The sequence below is a fragment of the Mollisia scopiformis genome, assembly GCF_001500285.1.
Source record: "Mollisia scopiformis unplaced genomic scaffold LY89scaffold_5, whole genome shotgun sequence".
Lineage (NCBI taxonomy): Eukaryota > Fungi > Ascomycota > Leotiomycetes > Helotiales > Mollisiaceae > Mollisia > Mollisia scopiformis.
In genome coordinates this window covers 1,631,914-1,652,566 of record NW_017263585.1, presented here as the reverse complement: position 1 = coordinate 1,652,566, position 20,653 = coordinate 1,631,914, and the positions used below count along the sequence as shown (strand labels likewise).

The following is a 20,653-nucleotide window of genomic DNA, read 5'->3' as shown; positions in this document are numbered from 1 at the left end:
TACTTGAAATTTAGATATTGATACCTATAAGACAAACCACTTGTTCGATTCTATAACCTCTTCTCCCCAATCCGTTCGATCGGTAATGATTCAGTCTCCCCGTCTTCAGATTCTTTCTTAGTACAGCTGTGCTGCTTCAATAATTTGCGTCTTAAAGACCATCCTCGGTCTTTACTATCTTAAGTATTCATGACAAATAGATATTGTTGTCAACTCATACATAAGCTTCAAAGTGAAAGAAATCTAAGATCGAAAATCCACTCGAATACTCGACGCTTTTCTCTGTTCTGGCTCTGATCTAACGCATAGTAAACGTAAGATGGAAAAGGCCAACGATTCGATTACTGCAACTATCTGCATGTCACTTTGACTGCCCTCTTCGTTGTGTCTCAGGCAATTGATATCAAGAATGTTCATTCTTTTCGACTATCATCATTGCAATCTCATGCTATATACACCCACAAACCCCAAACTCCAAATATTCCCACAAACCCACAACCCTCACTTAAACTGATCCTGATTCGCATTCCCCATCAACATCGTCGAATCCGGCTTATACTTCTTCGACAACAACCTCACATCATACTCGACATCCAGCGTCGCCCCATGCGGATCATTCTCCACCGGCTTAAAATCCAAAAGCAAGTCCTCCTTCACCGCACACACGGTATCCGTCTCCAACCACGGATCATCCCTCGGATACAGCTGCGCCGTCACGCCAATGTATTCCGGGTGCGTGACCATCATATGGATGTGCGCGGGCCGATTGGGATGTCGGCCCATCAACTTGAGCAGGTCGCCCGAGGGCCCCGACGTGTCGATCGCGTACTCGGTCGGCTTCAGGCAGTAGAACCAGAACTTGCCGTCGCGGTCGGTGCGGAATTTGCCGCGGAGGTTGTTCTTGGTTTGGTTGTCCGGGTCGAAGACGTCGTATTTGCCGTTGGTGCTCGCTTGCCACATGTCGAAGACGGCGTCCGAGATCCCTTTGCCGGTTTCGGCGTCCGTGATCACGCCGTGGAAGAGCGTTAGTTGGCCGTCGGCGGGCATGTTGAGGACGCAGCTGGCGCCGAGGTCGCGGAATGGGGTGTCGGGGGACCAGAAGGGGCCGAGAATGGTGGAAGATGTAGGCTCAACGCCTTCTTCCGTGGCGATTTTGTGGTTAATCTCATCAACCAGACTGTATTACTTTATCAGCATTTGATATCAACTGACTTGGGGGATTGCCGGTCACATGACCAGAGGGCAACTCACGATTCGACACCGAGGACATCGCATACTCTCCAGGCTTCATTTCGATTCTTTCTCCAGGCCTGGCCGATGGAGTTGACATAATTGACACCGATAACCCATTCATCTTGCGTGAGTTCGACGTCGCGGCAAAAGTCGTGGAGATGACTTATCAGCGAGCTCAGGATTTGTCTGTGTCTGGGTTTGGTCTCGGGGCTCATCAAATCAATGACGTGCTGTGTGAAGAGAGGATCGTATTTGCTGTTGTTGTTGTTCTTGTGGGCGCCATTTGTGCCGTTCGTGCCGTTTGTGCCGTTGGTCGCCATGATGATTGATGACTTACTCGAGAGTGGGATGAAGAAGTTTGGGTCTGCTGTGGGCGAAGACAGAGAGTAAGAGTAATGCGATGAGGGAGGGAGATGGATAAATGACTTTGGGAAAACAGCAGGATATCCCCCTTTTAAATATCAATGGTAAGCAGCAAATGCGTGAGGCTGAATTGGTTGGTTGGTTGCGTGTGACACCCACCGATCGTACGTCTGGCGCCCAAGGATGAATTTTGCGGCAGTCTTGTAGAGTGTGTTGGGAAAACTTACAGCCGAAATCAGCGGGTAAAAGCAGATCCGACAAATGCGGGGAATTGGCGGGGTAGATGCCAACGGCAAGTGAACCGGACGGGCTTCTACTTCTAGAATCTTACGCGCTCGGTAACACGATCGGTAGAGAATGTCGGGAACGCTCGGGACCCGCTCTCTGTCAATGTCAATAGATGCCGCAAGATGCCGCAAGTCTTTACAAAGGTAAGATTACTTCGCGAGGTGAAATGTATTACTGTAAGTGGGATTGGACATTCACGTTAAACTGCTAAACCGTTTCGACGATCCCGAGGATCCGCCGAAGTATGGCTTATCATTACTGTATTCAACTTGTCATCTCAGTACCACGTTATTGTTTCCTCTTTTTGGAGAATTTCGGTAGACTCAAGTGATCCATAAAGGACTCCATTGACCATGAATCGATTTTGGACCATTCTATAAGCACAACTCTAAGCATCTCACCCACTATTCTGCTCCTTCACCTTCTCCAACTCCTTCTCACAATCTTTAAACACATTCTGACTAAACCTATATCGAATCTGCTCTGCAACCGTCACTTTATCCTCGTCAGCCATTTTTCTCACCTCTCTTAATCACACATACCAGGAACAGTTTCTCCCGGCATATAAGGCTGTGTAGCTTTCTCCAAATCTTCCGGATCACCCAAAGTCATGTCCGACAATTTCTGCATCGCTGAAGCTTTATTCATTCTCACGTTTGCGAACATTTTTAGACGATCTGATATCGATTTTTCATCTGTGGCGTCGAAATTTGAGAACATTATCCCGAGAGCTGCACCGTCTTCGATTGCTTGGGAACCTGCTTGTCCTTGCACTGGATTTTGACGAGTCAGAAGTTGCCCTTGGGAAGGTTGAAGAAAATAACTGACTCGGAAGCATAGGATGAGCTGCATCTCCTATGAGCACCAAACGTGACTTATGCCATGTCGGAAGCGGATCTCTAGACAGCAATGTCCACAACTTGATATCTTTCGCTTTCCTATCATTCGTCAGCAGCAAGGAGATTCGAGCACAAACGGTAATACTTGAACATAGCTTGAATCGAAGGATGGAACCACTTCGCTTCTTGCAGCAAGACCTCCTGATCAACATCGATATTCCATCCTACATCATCAGCAAAACTCAAGCCCTCACTCAAATCTTACTCGCCTTCCCGTGCCCCCAGCCCCTCATGCTCAGGCACAATATGAGCAATATTCTGAACTTTATTCCTACTCCCCCATCACCATCATCATCCCAAAACCCATAACTCGGAAATACATACCCCCGACAAGGATACCAAACCAGCACCCTCCCCTCCCCATCCGGCAAATACCTAAAAAGCCCCTCATGCCCCTCCATCAACTCCCTCGTCTCCTCATCCCCCAGAATCTCCTCACTCGGAATCAGGCACCGAAAACACGCCGTCCCCGTCTTCCTCGCTGGGTTATCGAACCCCACGACGTACTTCACTGCCCTGGAATGAATACCATCCGCTGCTACGATCAAGTCGCCCTTTCTCTCTGTCCCATCCGCTAACATCACTACTCCATTCTCCGGATCCTGCTCAACAATCAGCCTCTCTCCCCCCCTCCCTCTTTCTCCCAACCCCCAAAAACAACTCAGAAAAAAAAAAAAAAAGAACTCACAAACCCAACCCCCTCCACCCCCCTCTCAAACCGCACCCCCGCCTCCCTCGCCAATAACTCCAACTCCCCCCAAAGATCAACCTGATGCGCAAGATAAAACCTCGCCCCATACACCCCCTCAACACCATCCCACACCTCCTCATGATTCACCTGTAGCGTCTTCCCATCCGCGTAGATGGATCGATGCGCTGTGACGAGCTGTGCGCGGAGGGGCGAGAAGCCCCAGGTGAGGAGGACGCGGGTCCCGTTTGGGGCGAGGTGGATCGCTGCGCCGATTTCTGAGGTTTTTGTGGGGGGGTTTTTCTCGAGGATCTGTTGGGGAGGGAGGGAGGGAGGGGGTTAGTAGTTGGTGGGAAAGGGGGTAAGGAGGGGATGGGAGGGGATAGAATGGGGACGGACGAGAACTTCGTGGGAGGAGCGGCGGAGGGCGATGGCTGCTGAGAGGCCTGCTATTCCGGAGCCTAGGATTATGATTTTCATGGTAACCTAGTGGGGGTTTGGGAGGTGGAGTTGAAGATGTTTTGAAATCGGAATATGAATATAGTTGATTTAGGGTTCAGATGGGATGATGGATGTTGTTCAGCGCTTAAGTTGAGGTTGTGTGGTTTTGATGGTAACGATATGTAGGTATCCGTTTCCGGAACTGCATCAATATGCAATGCAAGTACAGGGAATCTGCACACCACCTGTAAACGGAATTGAATTCAAGCTGCAGAATAACTTTATAAGTGAGATGGAGACATTCGAGAGTAATTTTCGTTATTCTAGGTTTAGATTTACTCATGTCGTCATAATTCGTCATGAAATGCCACCATTTGCGTTTGTTAGTGGCTGCAACTGGCCTTAACTATAGTCAATTCAAAACAGATTAGCTATTGCACATTCTCCACATACTCTTAATATCCTTTACCATACAAATGTCCCAAGGTACTAAGTCATCATGAATAAAGCTGCAGTAATTAAAGCCACTTGGTCTACAACCAGCTCAAGATCAAACCTCAAAAGAGTCAGAAGAATAGAACACATCAATAATTGGCTCATCATATTGGCAAAATCGTAACACAGTCTTCTGCTACATCTCACTTGCAGTCTAAACAGATCTTAGATATCTTGTAGAACTCTGTAATGTAGAAGGATCTATGGGAAGGAGGTGCGCAAAAGGCATCAACCTAAGCTTGCGATAATGATAAAGGATGGAGAATCCTACATCGGGATCCCAAGCCTTCATGGACAAGTACATAAATACCCTTTTCTATTAGGTGCTAGTTGTGCAAGCGAGTGTACAATCAAAGAACATTCATTTACACGCACTTAAAAGCATGATGATGCATTGCCCGCAGATTCCAAGGAAGCCATATCTCAGAGTAGAAGAACTGACAATCAAGCGAGCTGTGAAGAGAAGGTGGCACGCATACCTTCATTCAGTGCTCGCTCGAGATTGTTCCTGCAACCTTTCTAAAACAACAAACTAGTGATCAACATGTTGAATTCAACCCAGATTCTTCATAGCAGCTCTACCCGAAATCCAACCACCCTCTTCACATACCCACTTCCCACCTCAGAACCCTCTCCCCTCAGACATAGAAATCAATCCCCGAACCAATAAACTGCACATAATCACTCGCCGCCGTCCCATTAAACTGCACCGCCACACAAACAGCCGTCCCCCACAAAACCTGCGGCCTCCCCGGTATATATAGCCCTCCTCACAAACTGGAGATTGCCCGTCAAACTCAACCCATTGTAATCGGCAATCTTCTTCTCGCCATCATAGACATGGATGGAGGTGATCTTGGCAGTCGGCCCGGTCGAGAAGCGGATCATGGCCGATTTGGCCTTCAGACGGGTACCGTCGACGATGACGGGGGTGGGGATCACGAAGTGCACCCAGCCGGTTGTGCTTTGGTTGGCGGCTGCGGGCGCCGGGGGTACTGGGCTCGCCGGGGCGGACGGTGGTGTAGAAACCTTGGCGGAGGGCGGTCCAGGTGGGGGTTTCGAGCTCGAGGCCGATGCCGTGAGTCCAGGCTGCTTGTTTGATGGACATGGTGGGAGTGAGGAGGTGCTTTGGTTGAGGGTAGAGATATCTTGAAGAAGAATTTCTTGAAGTATGTGAGTTAAGGCTTGATTGAGCCAAGTTAATGATGAACGTTTCTTGTCGAGGGATAGAGTTCACTTTTTATACTTTTTTTCATGCCACAGTCTGAAGCCCTGAGCAGGTAGAAAGTGATGGGGCAGTGCATTGCTTTCACCAATTCTGTACCTTGCGTTGCCTTGGTGTATCAATGAGCTGCATGCCTCCTCAAGCTTAACCCAATAAGTTGGTAGGTTTCTCTATAACTCGAAGAATTGAACTTGATAGAGTGAAACTTCCTCAAGCCATTTCTCATCCATGCAGCTGATCCGAGACGGGGGCTTATGCTGACTCTCATCTTATCACTACCGTGGTGAGGACGTGAAAGATGATTCGAGCTTAACAGGGTGTTGAAGATTCAGGCAACCTCAGCACCCATGGTCACTCCGTCTCAAACAACGTGTGGAAAGGTTGATGATTGGACGGCCCAAAGTGTCTGCTCTCAGCCCTGTGGGAAAAGCAAACTAACAAATGAAACGAAAAGCAGCCCAATTGATCTTCTGGAACTAAATGTGGCATGCGGTGCAAGTGCTCACTTCTTTCTTAAAGAGTTGCGGTGTAATTTGACGCCAAATCTAAAGGTAACGAGTGTTGTCCCTATGGGTAGCTGTAGGCTCGGTATTGTAAGTCCCTGACCCGGTTCTCCTAATAAATGGGCGCTATGCTCAGATTCACCTAAATGTGTATGTTTGGTGATGGATGTTGGCGAGTCTATAAAAAAGAACATTTGGACCGCATCTTAAAGGAAGCAACGACAAGAACCTTTTGACTCATCTGCATGGCCTTACACTTTCGTGGCCACCTGGTCTCTCAGGTTGAAGCACTGAACTTTTTGTCAATGCTTTGATATGAAGTACGACTAGAAATACGCTCTGTAGATATTAAATTCTAATGTACATTTAAATAAGCAAGAGCAAAGAACTGCCACTACACAACTAATCACAGAAATAAAATTGAAGACAACCGTGGCCATAAATTGACTTATGCTTTCAAGCCTGAGTTCCTGGCGACAACGTGGCTCATTCCCACTTGGGAGGTGGTGGGGTTTTACTCGCTGATGTCTAGACAAGAATGCATTACTTGAAAATAACTTCAAGATCAACGGGATCAACGAAAAAAGAAAAGAAGAACATAAAGATTTGTGAGCGGCGTAAATTTCTCATTGTGATAAATGCAGTGAGACAAGCATTGAAGGTAATTCAGCCACCGGCCAACGGGTCCGCCTCGCACCGTTCCGTGAAACACGAGCAAAAGCAATCATATTCCCAGATCTGTCGCGCAAAGCCTCTGCATTAGATCTGTGATTACGATTTCGATGTGGCTTGCATACCTTTTCAGAGTTTTCAACGCGTGGACGAAAACATGGGAGACCTTTACTCAATTCCAAGAGTAGCGGTGAAGTGTAGAGGTCACTTTCAAGACATTTTACTTCATAATAGGACTTTCCATCTGTTTCATGTCAGCGGTGAGGATAAGTCAGTGGTTTGCAGATTTATTACCTTCAGGACCATGTTGCTGATCCTGGAATGTGATGGAGGGATATTTAGTTCCAATTCGGACCCAGATATTGTTGAGGAGCACTTCTCTCAGATGGTTGAGGCCGCTTTCAAAAACCCCTTCTGGGGAGTAGATTGGGAGTTGATGTTGGAGATAATCGAGCCAGTGGACTTGCTGATAACAAGCACATCTCGGAGGCTTGAGCCGCCAGGGTTAGAATCCCTAAGCCTGTGAGACACAAAAACCCATCGATATCTCCGAGGCGGTTGTGGATTATGGATACGAAGTGCAGTAACTTGGATGATGCGTGTGGGTAGCGATAGATGTCACATGGTGCGATTTCCCCTTTCTCAAACGAGAGGCCCTTTTTTTGTTTTGCTCTGGCGTGAAGGGGGCCTTGAACAGGGAAAGTCATAGAGTATTCCTTCATCGTCGCAAATACCTTAATGAGTCGAGGATTTTCTGCTCCTCCAACGGAAATATTGTGGGAGGTAAAGATGCTATGTGCTGAAGGTGTTTTTCTGATACCCCATTCAGACTGGCGCCTCTTTCTTTCAGATACTTGGCTGTCTTCCAATGGCGCATAGAACACGCAGCCATGATCGCGGTAACTGTATACCGTCCTTGGCAATAATTTATTGCGGCACCATGGGCAAGCAGAAGCTCTATGAAGATAGGTTTATCGTCCCGTGCTGCTTCATGGAGATGAGATATTTGTCCACCCCGGTGCTTCGGGGTATCTAATACTATCCTCGCACCGTGCTCAAGGAGAGCTTTCGTTGCGAGAGGAGAACGTTCATTCAAGGCTAATTGTAATGGCGTCATGCCATTCTGGTACGACACAGCATCGACCTGTGCGCCTCTGTTGCAGAAAAGTGAAATGAGATCCTTCTTGATCCTGTCTGGGCACGTTGTCTCTCTAGCACTACATACCCAATGGAGAGGAGATTGATAGTATTTTGTGTCCGCATGTATATTAAAGCTCAATCCATGGTCAAGGAAAAGCTTCACCACGTCGATGGCGCCATAATGGGTCGCAACCTGGATTGGATAAGTACCGCCAAAGTTGTTCGCGTAGCCTGAGTCGATGATGTCGTGGATGTTGATGGGTACATCCTTCCAGCCCTCATGCTGGAGGGAGAAACCTCGCTCAGCAAGGAGTTGTAGTATGTCCGTCCGATTGTCCTTTGCAGCAAAATGGCAGAGTCCGGTCTCGTTAGGGTGATCGCTCATGGTCACGCAAAGCTTAACGATATCCCATTTGCCCTCAGAGGCTGGGTACAATTTTGAAAGTTCGAGTTGTCCATAGCGGGAGAGTACAAGCTTTGCAGCACTCATGTTGTTATTCTTCACAACCCAATTCCAAGCCTTTTCGGCAATCGAAAGAAAAAGTGTACTATCATGAACTCTGATAGTTCCCCACAATTTCTGAAGACCTGTCTTAGTCCCATCTTTGAGCAAGTCAATGCCGTGTTCTAAGAGCAAAGTTCGAGTAGCTTCCTGCTCTGGTGTTAAGCTCCGTAACCAAGCAGAGGTGGATAATCGTGGCGCAGATACCCTATGGCCCAGGTTGCTGGAATCTCCAGGACGACTTTCGGTTGTTGCAATTGAACTATAAATATCTGTCCCAGCCTGGGAAATTGAGTCATCGGCGTATATCGTATTATCTTCAGTATTGTTCCCGGCGCTGAAATCGTCATCGTGTAAATAATTGGCATCCACAACACTTTGGGCTATCTCCCTGACTTGTGCTTGATTTTGCCGAAGGTAATCTTCAGGAATGCCCTCCGTCCGTAACTCCATATTCATTCGATCCCAGGCTCCAGAATCGTCCGGACAGGATGCTGCGCTCAATATGGTCTGAGCCATGACTCGATTTCCTGTCACTCTCTCCTCAAGCAACTCATAAATTCTCTGCAGCATGGGCTCCATCCTCCCGAGCGCCCCAAGCGTCAGACTTCCCATAAAGCCGTTCAATGTTGTTATCTGGACTGTTAACTTCGCCCTGAGTGTTGCCAGATCTCTCAGACCTAGCTTAAAGCGAGACCAGGCAATCCTTCCCATCCTCTGATGTCGTTCGTGTATGTCCTCTAGTTCCTCCATCGTCTGCACCAAATTGTCGTGGATTGTGTTTAACTCTGCATGTCGTGTAGTGCCATCGAGATTCAGCAGAGAATTTGGGTTATGTATCTGATCGTTGAGATCTGCGAGGACAATATGCAAAGATTCAAGTTGGCGACTAAGTTCTTGAAACTCGCCCGGTGCGCCTTTAAAGGATCTATAAAGTTTCAAGGTTAGAGTTGAGACTGTGATGAAGTCACCAACACCGAAGCCGAATGACATTTTTGAAGTCTCGATTTGTAGTTGTAGAGGGAATGAGGTAGGAGCTGAGGTCAGGAGTTGTCGATTGCCAACAAGAAGACGATAAGAAAAAAAGTCTAGGCTCCCGCTGCTGACTAGAATTGAGGAGGCTGCAATCGAGGCAAGGCCGAGGATTGAGACGAGATACAGCAGAGCTCTCTACAAGAAGCTTGTGTGTTCGAGTGATGTGTAATGGGGGGATTTCTTCTCAAACGTCTAGATTAGAGAAGATGGCATCGCGATGTTTGAATCTGCGAGCCTTGTGCGAACCTCCAGGTTTTCAAGATGGAACGAAGGTGTGGTGCGTAGAAGTGAGGTGGCATATAGCCGACCATACAGGACGGGAGGATAGCCGATGGATGCAACGTTGATTTAAGGGTGGTGTGGTGAGGTAAGCGAGGCAGACTGCATTCGAGGGACTGACTGAAATTCTTGATTGATTGAAAAGACTACCAACATTGTGCAGGCCTCGTGGGTAATTGGTGGTTATAACTTGGGAAGGTGGCGGCCAGGTTGGTAACGCAGCCATCTTGGAGGTATGCTTGTATTTGCGGCGAAGTATAGGAAATACAAGCCGATGAGAAAACGGAGAGTTCGGTATTTTGGCGTTGGACTTCTTCAAAGGAAACTCCTGTTCGGAATATTATTCTTTATTACTAAGAAGTGCTTTTCGTTCCTCATTTAGGCGCTCGATGATCTCTTTCATAGATTCGTAAACAATGAATAGTTATACATAGTGGAGTTCCTAAACCATTGGGGTTACAATAAATCGGTATATTGTTCCGGAGCTTCGTCGGTTCGTCTCTTTACGAATGAAGGTACCAGCAAACTCGCACCGAAGTTCCATTTCCTTTCAGTGAGAAGTCTGGCAACAACGTGGGTATTATGTCCACCTTGGTCATTGTTAGGTTGCAAGATAGCATTGCTATCACTTTTTATGTCATTCTCCAGCATTTACAACCTGTCCTAGCCCCAAAACGACTCCTTTCTATGGAGAAGGGGGGAAAGAAAAACGCGCTAAAAACCTGCTTATGCTCAAGCAAAGACAGCCTTCCTCTCACGACTCCTATACCTGACAAAAACGCCAGATTGCTTCGCAAACCAGGTGTTGTCAACTTTCCATCCATCCTCGTCTCCATCCCAAGAAATCTCAAATTCCCTCAAGAACTGCGGGACAAACTTGCCCATTTCCATCAAAGAAACTATCCTATCATCAGCCTTCACCATCAATCTCAAAAAGGAAAAGAGCAACTCACTATTTTTCCCCACACAACTCCGACTCCCATGTCCAAAAGCAAAGAAACTCCTCTCCATCATCTTCAACCTCTCTCCATTTTCTTCACTCCATCTTTCTGGTCTGAAAACCCTTGCATCTTGACCGAAAACATTTTTATCGTAATGCACAACCCAGGCATTGATTCCTACCACCGCTCCTGCGGGTATGGTGTGCGATTGAGTTTGTAGAGGAGAGGAAGTGGGGACGATACGTTCCAGGGGGAGAGCGACGGCGGGGTGAAGGCGGAGAGATTCTTTAATTACGTTTGCTCTGCGGCAGTGTGAGAGTCAGAATGTCGAAGAGAAAGGAGAGAGGTATATAGAGAGGAGGAAAGGGTTCATACAAGTACGGAACATGTTCCTGACCCTCGGAATACGTGATAATCGGTGACAACAGGCCTTTGGAATCCGCTGCATCGATCTCGGCTTGTAGCTTTGCGTAAACGCAAGGGTTCTTCATAAGAAGGTAGAAGATTGATCGAAGCGAAATGGCTGTTGTGTCACTTCCTGCCAGCCTGTGATGAAGTCAGCCATAATTAGGAAGAAGGCCGGAGGTGAAGGGAGCTTACAGATTAACAAACATGTGATTAATCATAACATCCTCTGACATTCTCTCAGGATCCTTCTCGTTCTGCTTCCTCATAAATGTTATGAAATCCTCTCTCGTAGACTCTGCTCCATCCTTAGCATTCGAAGCTAGAGCATCCTTAATCATCTATCACCACATCAGCACCATGCACTCCACTAACACCTCCTGGAACAAACCAACCTGGACAACAATCGGAACAGGATTCCCCGCCGCCAAAACCGGTATCTTCATCACTGTCTCCTGCAAAAAAGAACTCCCCATCAACCACTCATGCCACCCTGGAACTTGCCCCACCACCGCTCCATAAATCAGTCCCCCATCCAAACCCCTAAGAATACCTCTCTCATCACACCCTTTATCAATAAACCCAAATGTCCCAGTAAAAGTAATAGCACCAATCACATCAAAAGCATAAAACTGTACCCATTCTCCCAGATCCAATCTCGTTCCCGAAGACGCTCGTTCGTGGAGAGTAGACATGAAGTTTCGAGTAACGTTATCGACCATTGGCTCGAGACTAAGGAGAGAGGAAAGGGAGTATTTCTGCGCGATTCCGGCTTTGAGTTGGCGGTGTGCGTCTTGGGATTGTAGGGTGAAGATGCTGGGATAGCTTTTGCCTGCGTTCTTGGGTGCTGGGTATCGTTAGCCCCAACCTTTTTCTTCAAATCTGCTGTGGAGATTTACTGAAGACGTCGTAGAATGAAGACTATCTACTCATTAGCATCAAATCTTCAACATATGGGAAGAGGGAGAAACGAGCCTTGGTAAATTTGCTACTAATTCCATAAATCACTGGAATCATCGCTGGATCGCTGATAGAGACATGATTCGGTCCCGTCCGAACAACAGTTCCATACTTCCTATGCAGGTCTTGGAAATTGGCTGGTGCGTTGCCAGAAGCTGCGTTTTTGATTCTCCAGAAATTAGTGAATTTCGCTATCAATGGACCTGGGAGTTTGGAGAGGGGTCCGAAGAAGGCTTGGTAGATGGTGTAGCTGATGTAAACAAGGAGAAGGAGGAAGATGAGGAGAGCGGATTGGGGGGAGAAGAGAAGGCTGATGGACGACATGGTGGAGTTACTGATGAACTTTTGGAAGACAGGAAGGATGACAGTGAGCAAGAGTGAAGGGACAAGAGAAAGAACTTGAGTATGGAGAACTTGAACCTTATTATCTAATTATACTGCAAGCCCACGTCCGGCACTGTTCGCGGGGTAGCAAGGACATCCCCAGCTTTTCTCGGGAAAGTTGGAGGAGAAATGGGATCAAAAGTATCTGGGGCATGGCGTCCTTTTCGAAGGGATGAAGCATTTCAAGCTAGAAGATGAGGCTTGAGTCTAGAGTATCATATTCAGTTCCGCATGTGATCACGGCAAGTGGGGAGTGGGGCCGGCCGGTGCTTTCGGACAATTTCTTGCATCCAGTACATGTATAATGAGAACTCTATATCGGGCTTTTAAATCCAAAATTTGTGCATTGAAAGTGTATTACAGCTATGTAAAACTAGAATGAAGACTTTCACCAAGTTTAGAAAGCCACCCTATATCCGACCTAAAGAGGTCAATTCAAGTTGTCTTGGTTCGCGAGATGCTACCCCTGATACTTCACTGTCTCAGAGGGTTTACGGGAAAGCATTTAAAAAGCCAAAGGGCTCGGCCCGACCAGTCTCAAGACGCTGGTTGAAGATGGGAATGCTTGGGACTAGCTGTCTGTAAATGCATAGGCGAGGCGAGGACAAGTTATGGAGGAATATACGATTCAAGACGTCCCTGGGTGCAGGTGATGTACTATTATGAGGAACCTCCTCTTCCTCCCCCCCCCCCCCCCCCCCCCCCCCCCCCCCCCCTTCCCTCTTTTCCCCGCCCCATTAGCCCATCTGATGTCCACTTCACCGCAAGCAGCGCAGTTAGCGGAACGATGAGGAATATATACCCCTCTGCTTTCCAGGTTTTCAGCCCGGCAAATGTCTGGGGACAAGCGGGCACCAAGAGTCGCCCGTCTACCTGTATCAAGACGCTCACTCGCCCTGCGCTGCAATATGGCCCAGCGCGTGCGTACAGGAAGCTTGTCGGTCGTGATGAGGATTGAGAATGAAGATTATTTTGTGACTTGCAATCGAGGTCCGCTGTATGAATGTGATCAAGACTCATTGACTCTAGATGAGAACTATCGTCTTTGTTGGCCATTCGACAGGAAATCTCGGATCGGTACGAATCAATGCTATCCCAATCCTTTCGTATACGGGCATTTCTGGTGCTCTCTCCCACCGGCGTTTCTTCTTTACATTAGTTTCGTATTTCTTCTTCAAAATTAGTGCCACAATAACGGGGACTTGTGTAGACAAGGTCTTGTGTGTTATTTTGGGTTCCCAGCGGCTAAGTTGGATATAAAGGTGCTCTTCGTGGGCTTTCTCTGTGTGTTCTGAGCATGGCTGCGTTAGAAGTTCTTCTAGTCCAAGTCTTTCAATGGAATTATTGATTGGATCAGCAACCCTCTCGAGTGAATAGTTGAATCCCCTCATCAGGGTCTGACCTGATGTCCAAGAAGGGCTCCGGGATATTGCACGAGCAGACACTGCAGCATTCATTGCTTATCTCGAGAGCGAAATCTTCCACAGAGGTAGTCGGGTCGTTAAGAGAAGGCGACTTTATACCCGCGAGCGGAGTGCAGAAGTCGACCAGGCGCGCATCGTACAAGTATTGCTGCATCCCGTGATTTGGGGTTCCGTTGCTCACCTTCCTTGTGATGCCGCTGCCGCTCAAGTCAAGATTACCCCAGCTCCAAGATGGAGCAACATGCTCATTGTACTTAGTTGCCCGAATGTATTGAGTTGCCCAAGCTAGACCAGAATGCAAGTCCTCAACCCAGAGACCGGCTTTGTTCTCAAGTCCTGGCATATATTGCTGGATTACGTTGAGTGTCCCATCGAGAGCCCTAAATTTGTCTGTGGGATAGGTGAGTTTACTCCCAACCTGAGGATTGTCAGTATATGTCCGAAATCCTTTCTGCTTCAAGCCTAGGGATATATATCTGCCAAATAAGAGTCTGCACATGTTTGAGAGGCCAGGTTGTCCGAAAAAAGTTGCCGAAAAGTGAGATATCGCCTCCAAAGTATAATGATATAAATCACTTACGTAGAAGTTCGCTACATTTAGGTACCAATATCTAAACATGGCTTTTTTCGAACTCACGGAAGGTGTCACAATCCAATCTTGGACAGGTGCTGGTAGACGATTGATGTCTGTGTAAAGAGGAGTAGAGAATGCCATTCCTAAGCCTTCCAGATCGCGGGGTTTACGTTCTCGCCACTGACCCGAAGGACATCTCCACAGAATTTCCCTTGCAGAAAAACGCAAGATACGCGAGGACTAGATTTCCTCTTGCAAGGTCTAGGCACGAAAGCTCAGCGGACCACGCCACTGATTGTAACCAAAATCGGAATCCTTGCGGAAGTAAATCGCCCCTCTCAAACTTTTGGCATTGCTATGGAACGATGCTCGGGGGATCACACTTGCTGGCTCTCTCAAGGACATACTTTCGAAGAGCCCTTCAGAGCCATTCGAGGCAGCTTCTGCGGCAATGGTAATAACAGCGTTCTGATAGACATGATCCATCTTCACTGACTTAGCCTCCTAATCTGCCGAGTTGTTCTGAATAATGCACAAAGAATTAATCCAAATATATGGAATTCCCAAACGTCTTGTTAGGATTATGGCATTCCGAAAGGTGGGCGTTAGGCTGGCCAAATCGAGTCCTTTCTGACAATGGATGTCAAAATTTGTTTTGATGGTTTTAACGGGTTGGACTTCACCCCAACAATGGCTAAGAGCTGCCCATTGCCCTGAACGGCCATTGGAGACAAATAAGCGTACCTTCCCATTGCTAGGCTCTACGTCAATAACTCGCGTTGGGAGTGGTTGTTCTATCTGTCGTGGACAAGACTTATGCTCGACTTTGCACCGTTTCATCCATCCAGTCATCATCTCGATGCATCCGGCAGAGAGAGCCGATTCAAAGACAGGCCGACTTTCAAAGAGAGTAGCAAGCGGATCATCTGTCCGACGATTAGCTCTGCAATCCATGGTTCCGCTCATTTACCATCCGTTGTACACAGCTGAAGAATTGATCTCAGTGTGTCTCCATGATGCCACTGAACGAGATCCGTATCCGATAACTTGCAGATGATCCTTTGGTCCTCCTCCTTCATCCACTGCTCTCCACCTTCTCTCATTGCAAGATCGCAGATAGAGCAGCCAGCCTCCGCGGAGAGGCATAATTGCTCACAGTCCTCATGATGCTTGTAACCTCCTTCTGAGATCAACTGGTCGTAGTCAAAGTCTTTGCACAACTTGCACAGCATTTTGGATTTCTCGTGGCAGAGGGAAGAGAAGGAGCGATGCGTTGGGGTAAGATTATTCTAGCTACAGCTGGGCCACAAAAGGCGGTGTGGAGCTTAACCATAAAAGAGCACAACCTTACCTTCTACTTTGATGCTATATGTGCTTGTGCTTGTGCTTGGGTTAATATTATATGTCTGCGGGTTGGAGATATCTGCATGGGGAATGCAGGCATTAAGACTGCATTACGGAGTTGCAAAACTAGAAAAGCTTAGCTTTACCTTCGAAGAAGACACGATAGTTAGCAAAGGAAGGGGGTCCGGTAGTTCAGAGATGTATTGAGGAAGCTCTATCTAGCAAGCAATACTGCCGTCCCGCCTGCTAGAACATGAGTTGTCTACTCTCTGTGATGCTACCATGATATCTGACCGACGTCGAGGAGTGTTCCAATCTGATAAAGAGTCTAGTTCAAGAACTCCAGAGCAAGACACGCAAGATCTTCTTCTCGCTCAACCCTCCAAACCAAGTCTCAGCAATTGTTCCTTCGTAACAACTCCGTCACTAATAGCCTCCGTAAGAACCGCCTCGAAACTCTCTAGCGTCGCCTTAGCCTCCAACAACGTCGTATTATCCCCAATGAAAGCATCCACAACGTCAAGCTTAATCCGGGCCTCGATCTCTCTCTCCTTTGCTCCGTTCTAGAAAAAATTAGTATCCGTTTATTAGAAGACCAAAGAACACAAGGGCCGCTCATTTCGGAAAGAGTGGCTCAACGCCTCAAATTCCTTCCAGACAAGAGCAGAGTACAACTTACATTAATTGAGATCCTCCGAGATCCGTCGTAGAACTTCTTTGAGTTGCCCAACAACGCCTCCCGATTCTTCTGACTGGCGGCTAATTGACCAGGTCCCTCGCCCAACTGGAATCTCATCATCTCCACATCGCCTCTCATCAGTTGAATTTGCTCTCTATGCTTAACGTCCTTCATCGCACCTGCCACCGTGAGACTCTTCAGCGCCTCCGTAAGCGCCAGCCATCGTTGCGTAAGGTAAGGGTTATGGTTAAGACCGAGCTCTTTGACGGCATTCTGAAAAGCGATAATGGATTCTGCGTAGTCGCAGAGTACTTGCGGATTGGAGGGGAGTTCTTGTGGGTCGGAGGAGGGTTTCAGGGTATTATATGCCGTCTGGACGACTTGTTCGTACTGTTGGAGATCAATTCGTCTTGCTGAGTAGCTGAGGTTGGCTACCGCACATTGGTAATTTGCGATGGCAAGTTTGAGAGTGTCCGGGAACGAGGAGGAGTCTGTAGATGTGGCTTCGCAGAGTGGCTTCAAGTACTTTCTTCGGATCGTGTCCTTGTAATAGTCGGATATGTAGCTAATCGAATCTCCGTCTCGGGGGTCCGTCTCTTCAGCCAGCTTGGACAGCGTTTCGAGCTTGGCCACTATGGTTTCAAGAAGGATTTCCTTGGTGGTTGGTTCGACAACTCGCGCCCAAGCTTCCTCCTTTGTCGGAAAAGGAGGTCCAGCTGCAGAATCTCCTTCTCCCATATCGACATCTTTGGGAGCCAAGTCTCCCAGAGCGGCATTCTCCTCCTTGAACGTGCCTACTTGACGCTTAAGGCAACGCTCGAACAGCCACAAGGCCTCTTGTAGCTTGTCAGACGGGTTGTTGGAGACTTTAGTCTCCGCGAAGTCAGTTAAAAGACTGGCCAGGGTGCTGAACAAGTCAGCATCGTACTTGAGGAGGTCCAGCACCGGAAATCGGTTCGAGTCAGGCGCCTTTGGGCCAAATTTGGCCATTCTGAGAGATTTGAGGGCATTCATTGTTGCAGAACGCGGCGTTGATCTCGAAAGGGAAAAAAATAGCGAAAGAAAACAAGATCAGGTCGAAAAGATAGCGTGAAATTCCGAAGACTCGCCTAGCAGACGTCAGGTAACGGAAAAACTACAAGCTAGATCTGAAGAATAGCGTGAATGTAAAGTATCGATAATATGTCGGACATTAGTTAATCCGAATTGCGAGTTTCAATTCGAAAATAACGCTATGTAGCAAAAGGGCTTTGAGCGATGGGAAGCGTTCAACACTAGCCAGACACGGTGTAATGGAAAGGTTATAAGCTCGATCTGAATAGGATATCCAATAGAGAATAACAAAAATAAGACAGACTTTAGGGAGTTCAAAACATAAATTCACATATTTTGAGTATAATGCTATGTTGGAAGTGTTTAGCACTAGCCTGACATCATGTAATAGAATAGTTACAAGCTTCTTTTGAATAATGGTTTGGATAGAGAATATTCAGAACAAGCCAGACTTTATTTACCCCAGAATATGTGTTTACTTAATTTGAGATAATACTATGTCAAAAGGGCTCAACACTAGCCAGAGATTATGGGATAGAAAAACTACAAGATTAATTTGAAAAATAGCTTGAATGAAAGATATCAATAACAAGCCAGATTTTAGCTAATCCAAAAGACAATATTAATCATTTGAAGATAACACCACGTGAAAGTACTCAACACTAGCCAGACATCATATGACGAGAAGAACTAGAAGCTTAATCCGAAAATAACACGGATGGAAAGTACGGATAATAAGCCAGACTTTATTAAACCCAAAAATAAATTTAGTTTGACAATAATGCCATATGCCAAATGTCCTTGACAAAGAGCCAGACATCCCATAACCATAACTCGAGTTGAAGAATGCACAAAAAGGAAACAGCTCCGAAATCGGACCAGGTGTCAGTTAACTAGAACCAACTTTGAAATACAGAATAGTGTGAGCAGGAAACGGCACCGACAATGGACTGGATGTCAAATAGCCAAAAATGTGAACTCAACTTGAACAATAGCATGAACCAGAAATAAGCTCGACATAAAAAACCAAGAAATACAAACTTAAGACCAAAGATAGTCAAGGCATGAAATAAGACATCACTTACAACAAGGCATCGGCATCCTCCGGATCCAACTTCAGGGCATATCGGCTAGAGTCTAAGGCGGTCTGGAGTAGCTCCAATAAAGTGCCGGGTAGATTCTCGACAATCTTTGGGTGTTGCGTAATTTCATATTGGAGACCTGTTCGACAACTCAGCACCACTTCCACTAATTTTCATGAAGACAAGAGTCTCCTCCACGGACGGAGAAGTCTCTGATCAGAGAGAATAGCTCGAATAGCCAAGAGTCCAGAGCCAACACATAAAAGGCTGTGTTGATGTGAAAAGACTTACGGGCTCTGCACATAGTTGTTAGCAGAGCTTCGCAATCAATAGCAACAATGCACTCACTTATTATAAGCAAGATCGAAAGAGTCTGGGAACTTCTTCAACCCTTCCTCATAACAATCGAGCGCTCTCACAAAGAACCTGGTCGACTGCGTGAATCAGTAGGATCACGTGACAGGCCAAGAATGGAAGGTGCAAACTTTGACGGCATCTCCACCTCTCCATTTCTCGCCTGCTTCTTCAAAATCGACACCAGCTATGGAGAGGTTAGCTTTGATCTGTAGTTCTGATGACTTTTCGTACCTGCTAGGTACTCGTCGGAGTTAGTGGGGACCTATCGCAAGTCAGTCCTAGAAATAGAGGGAGAGTCCAGGGATGAGGTACGGGAGTAGCGTGCTTTGATTTCTTTTTTGGCTCTTTGAGGAATTGCTTGGACTTCGGCATGTTGAGATGTGGTCACAGAGAGACGGAGGTTGGGGGTTGGTTGCTAGTGGGTGTAACTCTGGCAAGGAGATGAGATGGAGATGGAGGGAGGAAGGTGGTGATCTTTTCTTCTGCCGACTGTAGTGTGGGTGGCTAAGCAAAGCGCATGCGGGATCATGACTTCATGCTGAGTGGTGCGTGGTTGGTAGTGCGTGGCCGGGAAAGAAAGGAGATCCATCGGAAGACTTTATACTTTGAAATATCTACGTCTTTTCTATTCACTTTGTAGGCTCGAATAATCATTTTAGGAAGGTTCGATTGATTTATTCCTCAGGTATAAATTATTATATGTGTCGTTCTGAAGTAGTGAAATCTCCCAACAATTCATATTCCGTTTTTTTATTCCCTTTGTAGGCTCGAATGTTCATTTCAGGAAGTTTCGATTAATTTATTCATCGAATATAAATTATCATATCTATCGTTCTAAAGCAGTGAAGTCTCCTAACGATGAGTGTGAGTGACTAATCAAAGCGCGAGCGAGATTATGACATGCTGAGTGGTGCGTGGTCGGGAGAGGCCGGAGATCCATCAGAAGAAGTTATATTTACTTCTTCTCTGCTCACTGAATGCAGGCTCGAAATTCCATTTTAGAAAGGTTCGGTTGTTATATTGACTGTGTACAAATTATCATATCTGTCGTTGTGAAGTCTCTCATGTCAAATGTCAAATGCACTCAACCGCACCACGAAACCTAAAGAGTGAGCCGGCGCAATAATGCCTGACTCCCACGTTTCAGGGGCTCTTAATCCTTTCTCTCTGCGGGCAACAGCGGGTAGCCACGTGTGATCAGTGCATCTTTGCAGGGGCTGAACCGCTGAGACACCCTTCCCTTTCACACTGTTCCCCTGGCCTGCAGCACCCCGATTGCCCGCGTACTCGACCATTACGAACTCCCCCTTTTCCCCTCCCACGCTCCACTTACGGAGTCTTCGATGCCATTCCTCGAATCACAGTGGGTGGTGTGGTAGGGACATCACGAAAAGCTGCGAACGCTCATCTCCCATCTCCCATCTCGCCGAGGGCCCCGGCATATAAACCTTCCTTGCGCAGTGATCATCGCGATGAGAGTTGGCGGTCAATTTTTGGGACAATCCTACGATCATCCTGCTGTGACCCAAAGCGCCATATTGGCTGGGGTTGTTGGTATCGAGACTTCGAAATAAGAAGGAGAAGATTCCGTTCTCCCTATCTCATCTCATCACATCTCAAAAAGTAAGTGTTGTTGGTGCATCTGAGAGCAGCCTGCAGAATTGTCATCACCCGAACAACATCCTCG

The 20,653-nt window shown here is 47.1% G+C and overlaps 8 protein-coding genes across 8 annotated transcripts; all 8 read right to left on the bottom strand.

Moving 5' to 3' along the window:
* Positions 1 to 411: 411 nt before the first annotated feature.
* LY89DRAFT_639450 (dioxygenase) lies at positions 412 to 1,868 on the bottom strand. Its single transcript, XM_018211623.1, has 2 exons — positions 1,252 to 1,868; positions 412 to 1,177 (listed from the first exon to the last, which is right to left on the bottom strand). Exons 1-2 carry the CDS (start codon positions 1,551 to 1,553, stop codon positions 502 to 504), a joined length of 978 nt encoding a protein of 325 aa, XP_018075815.1. The 5' UTR covers positions 1,554 to 1,868; the 3' UTR covers positions 412 to 501.
* Positions 1,869 to 2,111: 243 nt separating this feature from the next.
* LY89DRAFT_705178 (FAD/NAD(P)-binding domain-containing protein) lies at positions 2,112 to 4,052 on the bottom strand. Its single transcript, XM_018217435.1, has 7 exons — positions 3,867 to 4,052; positions 3,503 to 3,737; positions 3,108 to 3,443; positions 2,989 to 3,054; positions 2,713 to 2,822; positions 2,427 to 2,657; positions 2,112 to 2,379 (listed from the first exon to the last, which is right to left on the bottom strand). The coding sequence occupies exons 1-7, from the start codon at positions 3,949 to 3,951 to the stop codon at positions 2,282 to 2,284; spliced, it is 1,161 nt and encodes a 386-aa protein (XP_018075814.1). The 5' UTR covers positions 3,952 to 4,052; the 3' UTR covers positions 2,112 to 2,281.
* A 993-nt stretch (positions 4,053 to 5,045) lies between these two features.
* Positions 5,046 to 5,515, bottom strand: LY89DRAFT_694905 (uncharacterized protein; the record flags this gene model as incomplete). Its single annotated transcript, XM_018216735.1, has 3 exons — positions 5,046 to 5,147; positions 5,182 to 5,307; positions 5,423 to 5,515. 3 exons carry the CDS (start codon positions 5,513 to 5,515, stop codon positions 5,046 to 5,048), a joined length of 321 nt encoding a protein of 106 aa, XP_018075813.1.
* A 3,404-nt stretch (positions 5,516 to 8,919) lies between these two features.
* On the bottom strand, positions 8,920 to 9,725 carry LY89DRAFT_610019 (uncharacterized protein; the record flags this gene model as incomplete). The annotated part of the gene is made up of 1 exon (XM_018210539.1): positions 8,920 to 9,725. A coding segment is annotated over exon 1 (522 nt), but the record flags the coding sequence as incomplete, so codon positions are not given.
* A 672-nt stretch (positions 9,726 to 10,397) lies between these two features.
* Positions 10,398 to 12,471, bottom strand: LY89DRAFT_778981 (putative cytochrome P450 pisatin demethylase). Its single transcript, XM_018222260.1, has 7 exons — positions 12,118 to 12,471; positions 12,009 to 12,030; positions 11,505 to 11,956; positions 11,305 to 11,450; positions 11,080 to 11,250; positions 10,717 to 11,006; positions 10,398 to 10,662 (listed from the first exon to the last, which is right to left on the bottom strand). The coding sequence occupies exons 1-7, from the start codon at positions 12,391 to 12,393 to the stop codon at positions 10,496 to 10,498; spliced, it is 1,524 nt and encodes a 507-aa protein (XP_018075811.1). The 5' UTR covers positions 12,394 to 12,471; the 3' UTR covers positions 10,398 to 10,495.
* Positions 12,472 to 13,721: 1,250 nt separating this feature from the next.
* Positions 13,722 to 14,798, bottom strand: LY89DRAFT_435005 (uncharacterized protein). The gene is made up of 2 exons (XM_018207502.1): positions 14,458 to 14,798; positions 13,722 to 14,295 (listed from the first exon to the last, which is right to left on the bottom strand). The coding sequence occupies exons 1-2, from the start codon at positions 14,590 to 14,592 to the stop codon at positions 13,807 to 13,809; spliced, it is 624 nt and encodes a 207-aa protein (XP_018075810.1). The 5' UTR covers positions 14,593 to 14,798; the 3' UTR covers positions 13,722 to 13,806.
* On the bottom strand, positions 14,774 to 15,568 carry LY89DRAFT_435380 (HET-domain-containing protein). The gene has a single exon (XM_018207504.1). It carries the CDS (start codon positions 15,415 to 15,417, stop codon positions 14,956 to 14,958), a length of 462 nt encoding a protein of 153 aa, XP_018075809.1. The 5' UTR covers positions 15,418 to 15,568; the 3' UTR covers positions 14,774 to 14,955.
* A 601-nt stretch (positions 15,569 to 16,169) lies between these two features.
* On the bottom strand, positions 16,170 to 19,338 carry LY89DRAFT_577669 (uncharacterized protein; the record flags this gene model as incomplete). Its single annotated transcript, XM_018208909.1, has 7 exons — positions 16,170 to 16,358; positions 16,475 to 17,381; positions 18,613 to 18,759; positions 18,958 to 19,043; positions 19,095 to 19,150; positions 19,198 to 19,228; positions 19,279 to 19,338. 7 exons carry the CDS (start codon positions 19,336 to 19,338, stop codon positions 16,170 to 16,172), a joined length of 1,476 nt encoding a protein of 491 aa, XP_018075808.1.
* Between the last annotated feature and the right edge of the window lie 1,315 nt (positions 19,339 to 20,653).

What these genes read in the sequence shown, in the direction of transcription:
- LY89DRAFT_639450 (XM_018211623.1), bottom strand. Translation starts at nt 1,553, where the DNA reads ATGGCGACCAACGGCACAAACGGCACGAACGGCACAAATGGCGCCCAC. An exon ending in GATGTCCTCGGTGTCGAATC is followed by an intron (nt 1,178 to 1,251) that starts GTGAGTTGCCCT and finishes AAAGTAATACAG; the next exon opens with TCTGGTTGATGAGATTAACC.
- LY89DRAFT_705178 (XM_018217435.1), bottom strand. Translation starts at nt 3,951, where the DNA reads ATGAAAATCATAATCCTAGGCTCCGGAATAGCAGGCCTCTCAGCAGCC. An exon ending in CTCCCACGAAGTTCTCGTCC is followed by an intron (nt 3,738 to 3,866) that starts GTCCCCATTCTA and finishes AAATCGGCGCAG; the next exon opens with CGATCCACCTCGCCCCAAAC. An exon ending in CTGGGGGCACGGGAAGGCGA is followed by an intron (nt 2,823 to 2,988) that starts GTAAGATTTGAG and finishes GACGAATGATAG; the next exon opens with GAAAGCGAAAGATATCAAGT.
- LY89DRAFT_778981 (XM_018222260.1), bottom strand. Translation starts at nt 12,393, where the DNA reads ATGTCGTCCATCAGCCTTCTCTTCTCCCCCCAATCCGCTCTCCTCATC. An exon ending in GCGATCCAGCGATGATTCCA is followed by an intron (nt 12,031 to 12,117) that starts GTGATTTATGGA and finishes ATGAGTAGATAG; the next exon opens with TCTTCATTCTACGACGTCTT. An exon ending in CAGGAACATGTTCCGTACTT is followed by an intron (nt 11,007 to 11,079) that starts GTATGAACCCTT and finishes ACACTGCCGCAG; the next exon opens with AGCAAACGTAATTAAAGAAT.
- LY89DRAFT_435005 (XM_018207502.1), bottom strand. Translation starts at nt 14,592, where the DNA reads ATGGCATTCTCTACTCCTCTTTACACAGACATCAATCGTCTACCAGCA. An exon ending in TAAATGTAGCGAACTTCTAC is followed by an intron (nt 14,296 to 14,457) that starts GTAAGTGATTTA and finishes GACAATCCTCAG; the next exon opens with GTTGGGAGTAAACTCACCTA.
- LY89DRAFT_435380 (XM_018207504.1), bottom strand. Translation starts at nt 15,417, where the DNA reads ATGAGCGGAACCATGGATTGCAGAGCTAATCGTCGGACAGATGATCCG.